Genomic DNA, 18,040 nt, shown 5'->3' on the forward strand with positions numbered 1-18,040 from the left:
AACAACCACCAGCTTAACATTCAGGTATTATGGATTGATTGTGTCTTGGTGCCAATTGAAGCCAAGTAACCGGCCAGCAACATTTTCATATGCGATTTTGAGCGAGGGTCATGCTATAAACCTGCCCAGTGCTGTCTAGCATGGAACAGCCCTCGTCGTCGTCCAAGGTCACAGGTAGTGCTCTCTCTCTCCTGTTCTCCAGCCGTTGTCTAATTCGCCGTTGCGCGTGCAGTCGAGTACTTCGATCCCCACGATGTCTACAAGCTGTTGGCCCCCGGGCTGATCCCGCGACTTCCCCTCCGCGACCTCAACTGGCAGTCCCACGCAGGGCCGGTGCGCTCCATCCACACCCTCCATGTCGAGATCGTGCCCACGGGTACCGACTACTCGCAGCTCCTCTCACCCCTAACACCGAACCACCCCCAACTCGCGCCGCCTTCCGTAACCGTAGCTACAACTGCGGCCGGAACCCCAAACCCAACTGCCCCCGCCGAGAGCCTAGCCATTCGCGATGATGGCTTCCAGAACACTCCGGTCGGCGGCCGTTCAGCCTCCATCGAACAGACCGAGACAATGGGTCCCACACTCCGTCCTCCGGGAGCTGCCGTCCCCAAAGAGCGCCGTCACCAGATTCCTGGGCTTCGCCGCACCCCGTATCTCAAGATTCTGCTCGTAAGATGCGACGACAATGACGCGTACAAGTCGACCACGCGGGCAGAGGTACGCGAGTGGCTCAAGGAAAACACACCAGTCTCGCAGGGCAAGCTGGTCAACAATGCCGAGAACCACGATGCCTTCGAGTGGATGATCATCCACGTGGTGCTCCCAAACACGGTCGCAGCCACGCAGCCTCGAATGACAGGCGGTAAAGCGCCGGACTCGAGCTCAGATATCACAAAGACGGCAGCATCCCGGTGGCGGGGCGGCTCGAACACCCTGCTCGAGAAGATGCGGAGTGATTTCAACAGCTCCAGCAAGAACGCCGTTGACAGGGTCAGGCAGATCCGCATCGGCATCAATGACGTGCCGTACGACCTCTTGCCACGCGTGGTGCCTGCCGTTCCTACCGGATACCAAGAGACTGAGCAGGACAGCGAAAACGCGTGGGCAGATCTGATTGGGAAGATTAAGGAGCTCATACTATCTAGCTTTGATACACGCGTGACCCAGTACGAGGAAGACATCAAAGAGAGGGATGGTCAGAGAAGCCTTCCCGGCTGGAACTTTTGCACATTTTTCATCCTGAAGGAGGGCTTGGCCCGCGGCTTCGAGAGCGTCGGTCTCGTCGAGGACGCCCTGGTTGTCTATGACGAGCTCAGCGTAGGCCTGGACGCTATCATCCAGGCGCAAGCCATCGCGGGCTCCGCTGAAGCCCACGGCGGTGCCCTCTTGTCCTACACAGAGGAGCTCAAAAAGGCAGCCCAGAGGGCAATGCGCCAGATTTCCCGAGGGAACATGGAATTTGACGAAGAGGAGGCCGTGGACCTGCAGTCGAGCGAGAAGGGGCGCGCCGACTTGTTCGATAGGATTCCCATCAGCGCGACGAGAAAACAGTATCGTGAGCTGATTCTGGCAAATAACGTCTCACTGTTCGATTTTCGGTGCTATATTTTTGCCCGCCAAATGTCCCTTCTCCTCCGTCTCGGAAACGCGTCGTCCACCAGAGAGGAGCTGTTGGCCAAGCTCAGGGAACTGCAAGAACTGGTGCCGCGAGGCGTCGCCCCTCGAGCCCCGCCGCCAAAGGTGACGGACGAGTCTGAGAATCTCCTGCACTTGGCCGAGATCTGTAGGAGGACGCTCGAGTTTGTTCCTGCTGTTTCGCAGGTGAGCAGGAGGGATCTCATGTCCGCATTGACATCGGCAAAACGGGGGGAAGGGGCCGGGGACGCCGAGCCGGCCGTTGTTGACCCGATACTGTCCGAGGTTGTCGATAACATAGTCGCGTCCTTTGCATTCTCAATTGCGCAGCAAATATTGGCCCAGACATCTACCAAGGCGCTGCCTATTCCGCCGTCTACCTTTCCAGAGCCCGGCGGACAGGAGCCAAAGGCCTCCATACCAGAGCCCAAGACAATGATCCACCCGGCGAGGAGCACCTCTCTTTACATACGTGCTGGACAGAATCCTCCGCTCAGTCCCATCGGATTTCCTGGCCCGGGCCGGAGGTCAAGCCTGCCCGAAGGCGACGCGGCTACCCCATATCTCAAGGCTGGCCTCGAAGAACTGGCTGCGCGGAGAGCTGAGCTATACGCGCTGTCTCGAAACATTCTCGAAGAGTGTGGCAAGAAGAGAGGTTGGTCTGATGGTTGGTCCTCGGTGCCTGTGGTCGGGGAGAGCGGCGTCGCCGATATGGAGGACATCAGCCTTGACGACGGAGAAGACAAGAAAGAGCCAACCCCAGAGAGTAACGTGCGGTCACCGGCATCGATAGCCGGCCTGGATAATGAGCTTCTCCGCACAGCTCTTGACAACAAGGATGACTTCTACCGACTCTACGAAACTCTGACTGACAAGTCGCTCCGCCATTACACGGTAGCGAGCCACGACCACTCTGTTCAGGCCAACATGGCCGATCTTGCCGTTCTAAAGTTTCATCTTGGCGAATTCGGAGAGGCGGCTTTCTACTTTTACCGAGTTATTCCTTTCTTCGGAGAGGGTGGCTGGAGCCTTCTAGAGCTCTCCATGCTCGTCATGTATGCGCGATGCCTGAAGAAGCTCCAGAGAATGGACGACTACGTCAATAAAGCCCTTCGCCAGCTTCTCTCAAAGGCTGCCGCCGCCGAACTGGAGAGGCTGCAGCAAAAGTCTCGATTCCGTGTCGCAGAAAGAGCCAAGAAACAGTTCCCTGAAGCGTCGGCAATTTCTGGTTTTCTCACGGATTTGCTAACCGTCTCGGCAACGCTTGAGCAAGAAGTCACCATCCCCTTGGTGAGCTTCTTCGGCAACGTGGAACTTGACGGGCCCCCAGTTTATGACGACAACCAGGATAGCTTCTCGCTGTTCTTGAAGCTCCACAGTCTTGTTGTGGACGAGTTTGAGGCAGACACGATCAGTTTGCGGATTACGAGTCCCTCAGCCGGAGGAAACAGGGAGATCTGGCTTCAAGCTAAAGGCCCAGTGACCATTAAGCCCGGACGGAACAAGGTGGAACTGCAAAGCACGGCCATGATAGCAGGCAGCTACGAGGTGGATGAGATCCGCCTGTCAAGCAGTAATATGCGCTTGCATTATGAACGGACTGTCGGGGAACCTGTGGGCAAGCTTTCGACCGTCCTGAGGAGTCCGCGTGTCACCCTCCACCAGCGCACAAGCACGCTCGACGCGCGTCTTACCGCCACAAAAGATATCCAGTTGGACAAGAACAACTCGCTGGATCTCGAGGTGCTGACTGGCTGGAACACAGTCACGAGCTGCGAAGTCAAGATCAAGGCTGCGACTGGCGGGTTGCGACTCTTGATCGCCGAGACGGTAGCTCTCGGCCCGCTTCAACTTTTGAAGCGATCCGAGGGCGGGTCCTTCACGTTCGGAGCCGTGCCGGCCAATGAATCCGTCAGGCTCAGGTTCCCATTCACTGTTGAGCATGAGCTGCTCACGGTGGCCATTAAAGTGGAGGTGGACTATTCGACCGACAGAGGAAGCTTCACCTTTTCCCGGACCTTGTCTGTTCCCATTGCTCTTGAGCTAGCTGTCAACGTCCAAGACGTTTTTAAGCATGATGCCCTCTTCTCGAGATTTACCGTCTCGACAGCCAGTGCGAGCCCCCTGAGGGTGTTCATGAGCGAGCTTGTAGGGTCTGAGATTTTTGAATCCCATTTTGGGATGCCGCCGAGCCACCCCATCGTCGTCTTCCCAAAACAGCCCGCGAGCTTGCTATACAAAATCACGAGAAAGCCAGGTTCGAAACTTGCCCCCAAGACTAAGCGGACGCTATATCTACGGATTTACTACAGCGTATTGAGCCAAGAGATTGAAGCACTGTTTGAGAGGACGCTCAACGAAGATCTTGGCAAGACGCCTTTACGAGAGTACTCAAAGCTGGTTGTGGCTCAAGTTCTCTCCTGGGTCAAGACAGGGCTGTCACCGTACGAACTTGAGAAAGCAGCTCTTCTCGGCGAACTACAAACAAGTATGCTTGGAGATGTCAAGTGGGACAAGCAATTCCCGGGGTTCGAGTCTACGCTTGGACCGCAGGGGGAAAGCCTTCCGACAGAGCTGGCAAGTTTCGTGCTGGACTGGCTAAAAACCCACCCCAAGCTTCTTTTGCCGCACCCGGAGCCGGCAAGCGTGCAGCCAAACTCGATTATAATTCCCGTTGACGTACCTCCGATTACCATTGTGCATACTGCCGATATAGACACCACCCCCAAACATGTCGACCAGAGTGCCAATAGCCAGGTCCAAGATCCGATTGGGTCCCTGACAAACAATGAAGGACATCCGACCGTTTGCATCAACCAGCTCCTGCCAGCCACACTACACCTCCGGTGGACGCGCAGATGGGACACATCAGGTGCCGAGTCTGTGCAAGGAAAGACGGCGCCCATTGCAAGGTCTCGGGATCTTGAGTTTGGGTATGAGATCACGGCGCCTGCAGACACCTGGCTTCTCGGAGGGCGGAGAAAGGGCCACTTTGTCATACCGGCAATGTCAGACCTGGAAAATGACGCGGACCTGACGTCGACTCCCGAAACTGAAGCGGATATTCCGTTGCTCTTGGTGCCGTTGCGTGAAGGGTGGTTGCCTTATCCCAGCGTGGAGATTCGCGAGGTCAGAGGCAGCATAGGGGGGGAGGAAGACGGTCTAGGTCTCAGCATTGGACATGGTCATTGCGAGACGGACTACCGCAATCTTGGAGAGACCATCAATGTTATTTCTGACCGTTCCAGGGTCACGCTCAGCCTCGACGCCAGCGGTCTTGGCGGAGGACCTCTGGTGCTGGAGAGCGAGCGCTCCGGATTGGGAGGCGGGAGGGCGGTCGTCTAATGGCAGTATCACTGGACGACTATTGCATAAAGTCATGGAAAGATAAAAGAAAGGCCGGGGAAGATGACGTCTCGGTTTGCGCAGCAGGCTGTGACCTGATGGGTGACCCTTGTCTAGCACCAAAGCCAACATGAAGAATAATATGAAGTTTTGTTTCGAGGCGGATCTCGCAGCCGTGTCTGCACGAGCAATGCCCCGGGCGAGCCTTCGACATGCAAAACAAGTCATGTCGGCACTGGATCCAAAATTGCCCGGTCTTTGACCGCCTCTTACAGTCCCCCAAGCCGGTGTTTGCGGTTTGATGGAGGTGGGAGACGAGGGATGGCAGAAGGCGGTGACCCAGTTGCTGGACACGAGGTGACGAAAGTAACGTGACGCAGGAGAACAAGCCTTCGATTCGTCTCTAGGCCTTTCTTTACACGCCGTCGGCCATAAATCAGGACTTGATTCAGCACAAAAGTAGCAAGCCGGCAAACCGGTGCTTACGCCGGCCAAAACAGAGCCTCGGATCTCTTATCGAGACCCACTTACATCGGGGACGGCCCGGAGCGTTGCGACTAGTACCTTTCTCGAGGGTGTGTTGAGGTAGCATGACAGCCCGACACTGCTGCAGGCTTGGTGTTACCACCAACCCGGGGACGGCGACCCGAGGCAAGCCCTACCGGGGCCCACATTTAGCGCCAAGGTGTGGGTTAATTGGCCGGAGACCGGCGCTGGTCCCGACGTTCCCAAGCTCTGGCATCTGCAATTCCAAGTCGTGGCTACCATGGTCCCCGCGATACTCGCTGCTTTGGTGGGAAGCCAGCTTAGCCGTTGCCGTTGCCGATGCCTTACAAATTCCGGCATTAGTGAGGCTTGAGAGAGGCTAAACGCATTGTGCGATGATGGCGAGCCTCCGCCTTGGAGCCGCGGGTTGCGGGCTGCGCCGAGCCCCTGTCTGACTTGGGGGGCTTGCTTGACAATAAGGCAGGCCCAACCACATGCAGGCGTTGGTTGGTTGTTTCGCATGTTTCTGGGAGGAGCGCGGCGAAATCGTTGGAACGACGGGGGTTCGGAGGGTTGAACACTCCAGCATCAACACCTCGCTCCTCACCTGCGCGCTACATCCTTGGGGTAGCACACACAGAGACTCGGGGATGGATGAACTTACCGTCACAGAAGCCGGTCGTTAGACAGTGAGTCAGCGCCAGGCAGCTGTGGGCTCGTTGTTTTTGTTGCCTTTGCCGGTCTTCAAGATCGCCCCCGTCCGATGGACGGATGCCAAGGGGGCCTATGTCATCTGGAACGATAGTGGCCACAATGGCGAGCCCGCGGAGAAGATGGCATGGTGTCATGGCCGAGTCGAATTACCGCCATATAAGGAAGGACCCTGGTCTGCCCTGGAGGCTTCGGCTTCTCGGCGAGTCTGGACAGATTCTCACCTGGCCAGAGTATATATCGTATCGTGTCTAGTCAATATCAACACTCGTCTCGTTAGTTACCCTGTTCGGAAGCAGCCAGCAGCCAGCAGCCAGCAGCCAGCGCTGTTGGCGTGCGTCTCGGACGAGGACCTGGATCGAAAGCAGCCCTTGCCAAAGCCTCCTTATTATCTAGAACCCCCGCCGGGGCGCCTTACTGACCCATCGCAGCATGGCCTCGGAAAACCAGCGCGGTCGTAAGCGCCGTGCGCACAAGAGGAGCCGCAACGGCTGCTCGACGTGCAAGCAACGTCATATCAGATGTGACGAGGTGAAGCCAGTCTGGTAAGCCCCTGCCAGCAACCAAACCCGTCGTGCCCACGATATCCCCGGGCCACCCGAGCAGGCAGCCCTTGCATGCGGCAGAACAAGCTTAGTTGGCATTCCTACATGCACCACTTGCACCATTCACCCTCCCAAAACCCCCCTTTGCCCACAAGTCGTCCAAAATATGGCAAGATCAAGTGGAAGATTATGTGATCAGTTCCTCAGAAGAAGCGTACAACGCAGGCGGAGGGCGCGTCAAAAGACGGCGGCGGCTGCTGCCAGCTGCCATGTTATGACGAGATAACCCGTGTTGCGATATCATGGAGCTGACAATGGATTCTCTCTGGGCAGCACAAACTGTCTCACCCGCGGCGGCGACTGCGGCTACCCAGACACGGAGGCTACTTGGGTGGCATCCGGGTCTGGGACCAGAACCCCGACGACGAGCGAGCAAGGCCAGCAGCAGCAGCAACAGCAGCTTCAGCCCCGACCGCTTGTACCCGGGTCCTCGTCCATAGATCCCTTCAACTCGCTGCCGGTGAAGATGCGGCACAGGTCCGTGGAGCTGTTCCAGCACTGTGAGCAGCACCTAAACGAACAAGACACGAGAGCAACATGCTAATCGTCTGCCCTGTTTTCCCTCCCTTCTCCAGTCGCTCACTACCGAATCTTCAGCTACACGGCGGCGAAGCAAAGCCCCAACAGTCGATTGTGCGTTTCTGTTTGTTTTCTTTCACTGCCCATCGCACCACACCGCATCACATCGCACACAAGGCTGACGGACCCCTCACAGCGTGGCCATGGCCCTGACATGCCCGGAGACGTTCCGTGCCTTCCTGCTCATGACGGCTCTCAACTACTCGCGGCTGCGCGGGTCGCTGCAGGCCACCGACATGGAAGAGACGTATCTGCACCACAAGCTCGAGGCCATGCGCCAGGTCAACGGCCTGATCGCGGACCCCGTCCAGTCCACCAGCGACGGGTGTCTGGTTCTAATTACCGCCCTGGCGCTCACTGAGGTACTTCTTTTCTTCTATTGTTTGTTGTTGTCGTGTTTTTGATCACGGAGCGGAGAGAGTGGCTGGTTCTGATTTCTCGCATAGAGCGGCATGGGCGACATCGAGGCAGCAGAGGCGCATCTCAACGGGCTATTCACCCTGGTGGACAAAGACCGCCCGGAGGAGTGGCACCACCGCTTCTTCGGCATCCTGCAGAGAATTATCCTCATGTATGCCCCCCACCCTCCCCGATCCCTCTTGTTTACTTCCAGTTGTCTGACAGTGCGTGCTGTCCACAGGGCCGGCAGTTTCATAGCCGCGGCTCAGCGGCTCGAGAGCGACGAGGTCCAGCGGATCGTGGCCGAGGACTCGGAGCTCGCGACGCACAAGCGGCCGCACTACACCAAGCCGCCCGGGCCGCTGTTTTCGACGGCGCCGTTCGCCACCCAGCTGTCGCCGTTCTACCTGGCGACAACCCCAGACATTGAGGCGTGGAAGTCGGACGCCGAGGCCGAGGTTCTAGCCATAGCACTACGCCACCTCACCTTGCTATGCGCGCCGCTCGACGGGCGCCGATCCGTGTCGGCCGCCCCCTTTGCCAGCACGGCCCCCAGCCCGTACCGTCCGGATCTCTCGGGCAGCCCGTCGAGGGGAAACAGCCCGCTGCTGCCGCCCCGGCCCGGCGGCGTGCCAGCCGCGTTCAACATGCCACCAGACGGCCGCCACCTCGTCAAGGATGCCGTGAGCATCCTGCTAGCCGACACAGAGTCGTACATCGTCAGCCGGCTCTTCTACCCGCCGCCCGACCGCCACGCCAGACCCCAGCCAGACCCGCACTCTTTCCAGTCTCCCACACTAGAGACCATCGTGGTGGCTACTAGCGGAGTAGGGGGGAACGGGGCGTCGACAGCGTCCCACCGAGCGAGATCCCGCCTCTCGCAGCACCAGCACGAAGTAGCAGCCCTGCCGCGGCAGCAATACCCCTACGAGCGGCTGCCCGCCACCGTGTTCCCCTTCACCGGCCGCGCCTGGGCCACGGCAGGCTATCTCTACCTGCACGTGGTGCTGGCGCCGCTGTGGGACGACGACGAGGGCGAGCACAGCAGCGACGCGGCGGCAGAGCCAAAGCCAGCCATCGACCCGCACCTGCTGCGGCTGCTTCTCGACACGCTGCGCGTTGATATCAATCATACCGAGGCCGCCATGCGCCAGGGCGCCCACAGCAGCGAGCTGTGGCTATGGCAGGTCGCCGTGGGGGCTCTGACAATGGCAGCGGCTGTGCGGCGGCCAGACGACGTGTTCACCTGCGGGCAGCCGCCGCCGCCTGAAGGAGCTGACGCCAGCGACAACGACACGGGCGCGGACGAGCCGTATTCGCGCCGCCGCCGCCGCACGCGCAGCAGCAGTGACAGCAGAGCAGCAGTAGCCAGAAACGCCGCCTCTGTCTCACAGACACAGCCACCGCAGCACCCGCGCCCGCCACGGTTCACCTCAGCGGGATTCACAAACAGCTCAAACCAGCTATGGCCGAACCAACTGGCATCGTCGTCAGACTCCTCGGACGAGTCTGCCGCCGACTCAGACTCATCCAGTGACGAAGACGCCAACAGCAGTGGCAGCGGCGGGTTCCTCGCCCAAGAGACACACCCGCGATTACAGTCACAATCACAGTCGCAGTCGCAGTCGCAGTCGCAGCCCCAATACCAAGCCCGGGAAGAAGAGGATAATGAAGAGACCTCCTACGTCCCGTCCATGCGCGCCTGGTTCGCCGAGCGTTTGCGTGTGTGGAGCCGCGCCGCAGGCGTCGCTGACTGGCCTACGGCCCGTACTATGCTGGCGCGCGTCGCCTGGCCTGAGCAAGGTACTACTGCAGATGAGATTGCTGAGCGCTTGTGGTGCGATGCCTTGGGCGTGGCGTCTCCTGGTGGTATTAATGGCTGATGGTTGATGTGCATTGTGCATTGTGCATTGTGCACTGTGCGTTGTGCGCTGTGAGTTGTGTGGCGGTTCAGGTGGGCTTGCCGTTGCAGGATTTTAAAGGGGGATCTGTTTTGGGTTCTGTTTTTGTTTTGTCCGGCGCAGCAACAGTTTGGGCTACCTAGGTGAATCGGTTTAAGCATGTCGAGTAGGCGCAAGCGGCGTTGTTGTTGTTGTTGTTATCGGTTTACTCTAAGCTGTCAACAGTGGATGAGAGCTCTTGCTTCGGTCCGAGATGTGCCTGGCCGTCACCAGGACTAGAGGACAAGAGGTAGCTTGCTGTTGAAAAGTTCTTGGTCACTGTCAGAAAGCGCTTCTTCTTGATCAAAACCATGGCACCCAGACGAAAAAAACAATTTAGTTTCACATAGCCTTTAGAGAGTTATGACAGGCCCGTGAACGCTGGTGTCGTGTGGAATAATTGTCTCACTAGCAAAAGACTTCCAATCTGAACAAATCGTGCATGTTTATTCTCATCTCGGCTCTGGCTTGCTTAAACACACGTTGCCGAGTGAGTGCGCAAAAACTGCAAGCTAATGTCAATCTAAACATACCATTTTCCGTTTCCATCCGTGACGCTACAGCATTTTGAACGAAGCATCAGAAATCTATACGACTTTGAATCGAGCACATCCCACCCAAACGCTGCCGACCCAAGAAACACCAATGCCCCCAGACCCCACCAAACGGTCAAAAATACACATGTAATTACTCGCTTTTCTGCGAGTTCTTGGCCTTCAACTCAAACAGGGCCTTCATGGCCGTCGGCGCATCGTAGCGGTCCATGACTATGTCGACGCACTGCCAGAAAGACATTAGTTAACAGGTCAGTTTTACTGAAATACCTGGGAGAAGAATGGTCAGACGTACCTGGGGATAGGTGGCCGAGTTGAACTCGTCGTCGGCGAGCAGGGCGTCGAGCTCGGCGGCGGTCGTGGTCTTGAACCTTTTGACGTTAGGCACATCAGTCGCGAGCGCCTTGAAGATGGCCGAGTAGTCCCAGGGGTAGACATCATTATACGCAGCGTCCCAGCCGCAGAAGAAGCGCTGAAAGTCGACAATGAACGACTGGTCGGCAATCTCGGTGAAGAACCCGCTGGGCATGGCACGCGTTATCAGCAACAGGGGATCCAGGTCCTGCCCTGAGAGGTAATAGACCGGAAGCTTACGTATTAAAGTCGGAGGGGTATTTCCCGAGTCACAGAACGGCGTCGGCCTGTTCGACAGCAGCCCTGACAGTCGGGGGATTAGAGCCGGCGCCGCCGTAGTAGCCCTTGTAGTACCTCGTTGACGACGCCCTTGCCCATGACGGTGACGAAGACGGGGATCTTGAGGGCGTCGACCAGCGGGTGAAGGCTGGAGGTGTACCGTTCAGGACCCGGTCGATTTCGGCCACGGCTGTAGTTGGGTCTTTCAAGGTTGTAGTAGCGCATGAGAGCTCCCAGAGATCTTGACATAGTGACTAGACGAGCAGGTCTGTTAGCACGCCAGCGGTGGCACGAGATTCAAAGGGGAAAAAAAGGGGCTGCCCACTCGTAGCTACCGTCTCCCAAAGTGTGGTGGAGAATCTTGCCGCTCTTTTGGGCGGGGATGGTTGGGTAGCCGACGATGTGGACGACGGGCACGTTTTCGTAGTAGGCGCCGCCGATTCCACACAGGGCGCTCAGCTCCCCGGGCCCAAAGGTGGTGACCAGGGCGGCGGCGCCCTTGACTCGCGCGTAGCCGTCGGCCGCATATGCGCCGACGAGCTCGTCGGGGGTGCAATCCACTGGAGGCCGTTGTGCGGGACGAGGTCGACCAGGGCCAGCTCAAAGTCTGGCCAATGTTAGAGTTTGAGGAGCTTGAAATAGTTTCAGTCTCAATTCAGTTTTACCTCCTGGAACACCAAACACGGTGTCGATGCCAATCTCCTTGAGACGGTGGAAGAGTAGTCGCCGATGAGAATCTCGGGCATGGTGGGGACTTGGTTTGGTTGGAGTTGAAGTGAGAATGGAGTCAATGTGTCTGATCAAGCACAAGGTTGAGTGAGAGACGAGATTGAATCAGAAATCAAGAGTTATCTAGTGGACTGCAGGAATATAGTGAGATGAGAATGTAATGAGGCTATGGAACTAGACAAAGGGGAATCCGGAAACGGCGAGAGAGGGCCATACTATACAAATTAGTGGAGGTCCATGTCTGAGGAGTTATTACGGGTGACGCCGGTGTTGCGTCGACGATGCCGAAGTACCAGGCGTTGCCAAGCCATCTTCATAGTATTGCAGCATCGCGATGTGGGATACCTCGGCCACGGCTTGGGTCGCGAGGCACGGAATTTCCGACCAGCTAGTCAGAAGCCGACCCGCCGCTCCAGCCGGATTGGACCGAGGGTCAAGGACTTCAGCACTTATGGCCATTGCAGAGGCCTGCATATAGCCGTCTGCGGAGCCTGGCGCAAGTCAGCAACCCACTGCTAAAAATGACCTGCCGCCAAGGCCGAGTCTCGCCGTCTTCGCAGACTCCAAACGGTTGCCGAATCCCGACGTTTCATTGCCATGCAATCAATCAGTACATCGACCTTACTCAATCCTTACTCACCTGAGTTGAACACTGCTCAACCTAGGTTCGCCAATCTCGCCAATCTATTTACTATTCTGCGTGCGCCGAAATAAGCGTTTTCCATTTTTTGGCCAATACCTGACTGAATCATGTCTCAATCGACAGCTCTGGTTACTATCGGTATTGCTACTGAGATGTCAAATTCTTCACCAGGCCTTCGGATTGCCCATACTGTAAAGCTGTGAATGGGTTCGAGAAAGTCGCAAACATCGCTTTCTGAAGGGATGAGATGCCGGTGAAATATTCAAACGAACCGAAAATATTGGCAAGGACGTCTCTCAGGACTCGGGGCTGGCATCTTAAGAGGCGTGGGCTGCGAGGTACCTAGTGCCTCTCCAAGCGCCGCTAATTAGAGGGATCTAACCCGGGGTTGGACCTGGCTGAGCTCTTCTGTAACAGGCAACTGGATATTCCGACATGCTTCTTTCGATCTTCAAATCGTGCAAACGGAATTTGTGCTTAAGAAACGCTTTTTTTAGGTTGCCGTTGAACCAAGCATTGTGTCCAGCCCAGCCCAGCGACCCCACCCTGCTGGTCAAGTTACTAGGGTAGCGCTTGGAAAGCGGAGACACTGGCCCGCTGCTGGTCCCTGCCAAGGCCAAGAACCCGACAATTAGATTGAAGCCAATGACGTCACAAGCTTCCCGCGGTGTTGGGAGGAGTCTTCCCCAACCCTCGGGGACAAGCGCCCAATGAGTTCCAGCAATCTTAGGCAAGCTGCATTGATCGGGCCTCCACCTCCACCTCCACCGTCCACTGGTTTTTTTTTCCTTTAGTCGCGGCTGCCCATTATCTACTTGTAGCATCGTTTCGAACTGCTGTGTGCTTCCAGTAGGCGTTCCTCTGTGCTCTGCCCCCTGTGCGATAGGCTCGTACCGACACTGACTTCCTAGCGTCGATTGCAGGCGCTTTTGCTCCGCTGCCTGGCCAAAAGATCGACTTTGCATCTCCCGTTCTTCGCGACGAATCGCCTTTATTCACGCCTGACAAGGCGCGTCTTGGCAACGCCACGACCCCCGGACCCCCCTACCCGCTTCTCCGCCTCCCCCTCGTCATGTCTACCTTCCCCGAACAAAATGCTGAGCGGCTCCAAGACGGCGCCCACGGGCCGCGCTCGGCTGCCACCAGCGACCTGAAGAAAAAGGTTGCCGAACGAAAGAAAAAGCTCCAGGACAAGAAGAAGCCCCCGGGCGGCTTCGACCAGACGCCCCTGCCCGACGCCCCGCCTGGCTACACTGTCAAGTTCACGTTCCACAAGGCAGAGAATCTCCCCATCGCAGACCTTCGAACCAGCGCTGCCGACCCCTTTATACACGCCACCCTGACAACGGATACACCGACAAGACACCAGGAAGACCCCCCTCTGACCCGCCGAACCCACACTCTCAGGGCCACCACCGAGCCTGTGTGGGACGAGGAATGGATTGTCGCTAACGTCCCCTCCTCGGGATTTACCCTCAAGTGCCGGCTCTACGACGAAGACTGGCCCGACCACGACGACCGCCTCGGCAATGTTACCATCACGGAGCGCCATGTCGACGAATACTGGGGGGGCTTCAGCGAACGTGTCTTTGACGTAAAGAAACGCTCTGGGAGCAAGCGAGCCTACCTCCTTAGCGGCGTGTCCAGCGCCCTCTGCCGCAATGTCTCCATGACCCCGAGGCTCTATCTTAGCATCGAGGTCCTGGGCAGGTCCGATCCGCCTCACGGCCAAATGTACACGGTGGGGCCGACAGTCTGGATCCGGCACTTTAGTCCCATGATTGGTCGTTTGACCGGGGTCAAAGTCAACAAGGACGAGGAAAAAGACGCAGAAAAGGGTGCGCCTACCGCTGGTGACAAGAATGACGGCGGGACCAAAAAATACGAGTACGTACATGGCTCACCCCTGGCCCGACGACTACGAGAAATGCTGACACCTTAACTACTACAGCTTCCAGGCAAACGAGATCCAGCTGTCCGGCCCCGTGCCGCCCAAGCTCTACCATCGCTATGTCGAGTTCCGCCCTGTGATTGGCATGATGTTCTCCTCGCACGGCCTTAGAGGCCGTATCCTGAATAAAGCCCTCCACAAGCAGCATAGTCGTGTGTACAACTATGATTCAAGCACCGAGTATGGCTCGTTTAAGCCTTGCAGCGAGGAGGCGTCTTTGCAGTTCCTCAAGATGGTGCACTTTGACGAGGGCGGCCGCGTGTTTACATACGTCATCACGCTCGACGGCATGATGCGCTTCACCGAGACCGGAAAGGAGTTTGGCATCGACCTCTTGAGCAAGCACACCATGCACTCGGATGTGGCAACATACATTGCTTGCTCGGGCGAGTTCTTTATCCGACGTCTTGCCCACCCCGACGCGAGCGAGAGCCCGCAGCCGAGCGAACCAACGCATCCGGGCGACGATAATCTGCCGGGTGGACCTCCTAAAGACCCTCCACCAAAAGACCCGCGCCACTACCAGCTCATCATTGACAACGACAGCGGCACTTACCGCCCGGACAAGTCCGTGTTGCCGGACCTCAAGGGGTTTCTCGAGCGCAATCTTCCCGGCATCGGTGTTGTGGCCATGAACTGCTCCGACGACAAGCTCGTGGAAATGAAGAAGGCCCAGCTCGAGGCCAAGAAGCGTGAGGGCCCGCGCGTCAAGATGGTCCTCAACCGCAGCCCGACTGGCAGCAGCTTCAGCTCCGACGATGAAAGTCGCCTTGGCGATCTGGAACATGGTCACGACGACGATGTGCCAGTCCGGACCAAGAAGGAGCGTGCTTTCGATGTACTGCAAAATCCGACCCAGTTGAAGGGGTATTTCGGTCGCGAGGGCGAGGGGAGCAAGACAGCTACGGCTGCTCCTGCCAGTTAACGAAGAGTTATGCCTCGCTGTGGTGAATGGATTGCACTGATAAAATAATAATACTCCGGATACGAGGATCGACGGCGGACCAGGCGGCGCAGGTGGCACTTTCTATTACTTTGTCGTGAGTTAGGGAGTGGGTTCGTGGTCTGTTCCCCTTTACCCCTTTTCGTTTTGCGCGTTTGGGATATTCACGATTGTATTCCGTTTCTTGGCAAGACTTTTTTCTTCTATGTTAAACGCCTCGCGGCAGAGGGTCCATCGTTCACCGGTCTATATTTCCTTTTCCTACCTTTGGTTTATATGTGTCATCAACGGTCAGATGTCGAGGCGGAGAACTTAAGGATGAGTGTCGTTAATTCTAGCATTGGCTCGACTCCGGGTTGCTAGGCCGTTTTGCTGCGTCTTTCAAGCACCGTGTCCACGATAAGATAGTCACTGGGAAATGGACTTTTGCTGTCTACTAGTCAAGAAAATCAAACAATTGACGTTCTGGGAAACTTATTCATTCTTAATCTTCTCCCCCTTCCCCTTTTCCCCCTTTCCGCTAGTGGGTGCCCTGGTTACGTCAGCAGTATGTGGTTTTGTCTATTTATCGCGTAGAGCCTTGCGGAGATTGGGCCCCGACGTTAAGGGCTAATTAGGCGATCCCCAAGCAGTGCCAAATATCTAGGGGCCGTTTTACTGTGTATCGTGGCCATAAGACAAGCCGACCCTTCCAATTCTCTAATTGAGTCTCTACAATTCGCCGAATATTGTAAGGCGACTAATTAATCCTTCCAGTCTGTTTTACCTTCATTAAACTTTGAGTGCTTAGAAGGACCAGGAGGAGGGGGTAGTTGACTGAGGACGGGACCTGGTCATTACCTACCTTCGGTAGCCATGCGAGACATGGGACGCCACAATATGACGAGCTGCTAGAACTGGAATTCAAACAGCTGAATAATCGGGTCTCGCTGGGGCGGAGTGTCCAGCACACCTGGTGATGTCTGTTGCGTCTGAGTGTAGTCGAGATGTGAGCACATTGCGGTCTACCTAGGTGGGCATGCGAATGAGACATGACGGCATCGGTCTCGTAATTAAGGGTCTCTCGAAAGCCCACAAAAGCTCGCAGAACTGTACATAAGTACGTAGTCTAGGTACTTTAGTCTGGATCAAGGGTGAATAAAGACCTAATGCTTAAATCTATCTATTTGGTAGTGCGCCGCATCCTGTGCAGCGTCCAAAGTCGAAGCAGCTCTCCAATGTCTGAGCTCTACAGGAACCGGAAGACACATCTCCAAATCCAGCCCCGTCGTGTCTGTCTGCGTGTGTCTACCTACCAGAGGTAATAACCGTGCCCTGGCAAAAAGAGCACGCTCTAATTACGTATCATATATCCCGCGATCCTTCATCCACGGTTGCGGTTCATGCAGGCCATTCTGTCGGGCGTGTGAGAACGGGCTTGTAGAGGGTGGTTGCTGCCGTGGCTGAGGAAGTCATCGTCAGATTGGCTGATCAACGAAGAAAAGAAGGAAGAAGGAAGGTTTGAAAGGTGTTGAGAGGGGTCTGTTGACTGGGAACACAAGCTTGGAGATGAGGTGCCGAAATGTTGTTGCGGAAGCGATTTGTGGTGGTTAGACCGGGCTCATAACTGTTGCACGCGATCGTAGTTGACAGCGCATTGAATTGTCTGCCCAATAGGTCTAAGAGTACAGAAAAGAACGCTTCCTTATACTCATGGAGAGAGGGCAAGGGAGGCGTTGTAATCAGCCCGAAAGGGGGTATTCCGAATGAAATGAGGGCATTCCGAGTCAAGAATGAAGGAAATAACAAAGAATGAAGGAAGTTCAGAGGCATGTCAACCAGGGCCTGTCCAATTCCATGAAAAGTGGGTCAATTCCAGACGACACACCCTTAGTGCAGTTGGGTATTTGGGTGAATTTGGTGCATTTGGCGCATGTGGTACATTTAGTGCATTTGGTACGAATTGGCTTGCCGAGGTTATCAGAGTCTTTTGGGGTAAAAGTGCTTTGGGGTAAAGTAATTATGAATTTTCATACGTAATGTATTCTTGCGCCTAAATCTTCCGTGCTGTACATGAGTCTCATCCAAAACTAACATGCATCGAGATCTCTCAGTTCCCGGCTCTCATCCACTCCCTCCCCCTGCCCCACATAAAGTGCAGTCAGTACCTTCTGGGGTTCTGCCACCCTTGTACTTGTTTGGATACGCCGCGCATAAAGTATAGCCTTCTGGGGTTTTGCCACCTTTGCACTTGTTTGGGCACTCAGAGTCTGGCATTATGCTAGCCTGTAGGAGGTCAGTCATTCGTCTCGGAGAAGGGTTGGAGATATACTTTAGCTCAGTGCAGGATTTCGTTGGCGACTTTAGAGAGCTGGGAGAGTGGGTAGGCACGAACTCTTATCTTAATTTATAGACAGCCGAAACTCACCCAATTGAACTTCTCTTTAAAAGCGTGCCGTAGTAAGCGATATAAGGCCGCGATATGAGTATGGTGAGGGGTAGAAAACTTTGGAATGACGTCGAAATAACTACAAGCTCGCTATACATACGGCACTTGCCGGGCGCCTCTAGGTTTCATTGGGCCAGTGGCCGCCAATGCCAATGCTGGAAGTGGCTTGAAAGCCGGGGGCCGACAGGCCAATGTCGTCAATGCTATGGGCTCTAGATTTAATGATAAGGCCTTGCCCGGCGGGCTTGGTCTAGATATAAGCGGTTAGCTACTAACGCTCGAGGCCCGATAACTGCCTACGGCGTTGCTATCAATTGCTGGTCATCGCCGCCGGTGGACCTCTTATCCGTATATCCATCCTCGGCCGAATCTCGCGCCCGGCTTCGCTTCACCACCTCGGTAACACCAGTCCCGACCGGGATAGACCTCATATCGCCTTATCAAGTTGTTATATTT

General features: G+C 56.1%; 4 protein-coding genes across 4 annotated transcripts; 3 read left to right on the top strand and 1 right to left on the bottom strand.

Annotated features, from left to right (window-relative positions):
* Positions 1 to 140: 140 nt before the first annotated feature.
* B0T26DRAFT_753071 (trafficking protein particle complex subunit 10) lies at positions 141 to 4,983 on the top strand (the record flags this gene model as incomplete). The annotated part of the gene is made up of 2 exons (XM_060445614.1): positions 141 to 174; positions 233 to 4,983. The coding sequence occupies 2 exons, from the start codon at positions 141 to 143 to the stop codon at positions 4,981 to 4,983; spliced, it is 4,785 nt and encodes a 1,594-aa protein (XP_060294217.1).
* Positions 4,984 to 7,325: 2,342 nt separating this feature from the next.
* Positions 7,326 to 10,074, top strand: B0T26DRAFT_348445 (uncharacterized protein). The gene is made up of 4 exons (XM_060434538.1): positions 7,326 to 7,418; positions 7,501 to 7,726; positions 7,811 to 7,935; positions 8,005 to 10,074. Exons 2-4 carry the CDS (start codon positions 7,508 to 7,510, stop codon positions 9,644 to 9,646), a joined length of 1,986 nt encoding a protein of 661 aa, XP_060294218.1. The 5' UTR covers positions 7,326 to 7,418; positions 7,501 to 7,507; the 3' UTR covers positions 9,647 to 10,074.
* A 316-nt stretch (positions 10,075 to 10,390) lies between these two features.
* Positions 10,391 to 11,636, bottom strand: B0T26DRAFT_753073 (uncharacterized protein; the record flags this gene model as incomplete). Its single annotated transcript, XM_060445615.1, has 5 exons — positions 10,391 to 10,483; positions 10,553 to 10,819; positions 10,966 to 11,144; positions 11,226 to 11,450; positions 11,573 to 11,636. The coding sequence occupies 5 exons, from the start codon at positions 11,634 to 11,636 to the stop codon at positions 10,391 to 10,393; spliced, it is 828 nt and encodes a 275-aa protein (XP_060294219.1).
* A 1,381-nt stretch (positions 11,637 to 13,017) lies between these two features.
* Positions 13,018 to 15,633, top strand: B0T26DRAFT_832117 (c2 domain-containing protein). Its single transcript, XM_060447478.1, has 3 exons — positions 13,018 to 13,111; positions 13,186 to 14,149; positions 14,214 to 15,633. The coding sequence occupies exons 2-3, from the start codon at positions 13,335 to 13,337 to the stop codon at positions 15,136 to 15,138; spliced, it is 1,740 nt and encodes a 579-aa protein (XP_060294220.1). The 5' UTR covers positions 13,018 to 13,111; positions 13,186 to 13,334; the 3' UTR covers positions 15,139 to 15,633.
* The last annotated feature ends 2,407 nt before the right edge of the window (positions 15,634 to 18,040 follow it).

This window comes from Lasiosphaeria miniovina (assembly GCF_030549165.1).
Source record: "Lasiosphaeria miniovina strain SMH2392-1A chromosome Unknown B0T26scaffold_5, whole genome shotgun sequence".
NCBI lineage: Eukaryota > Fungi > Ascomycota > Sordariomycetes > Sordariales > Lasiosphaeriaceae > Lasiosphaeria > Lasiosphaeria miniovina.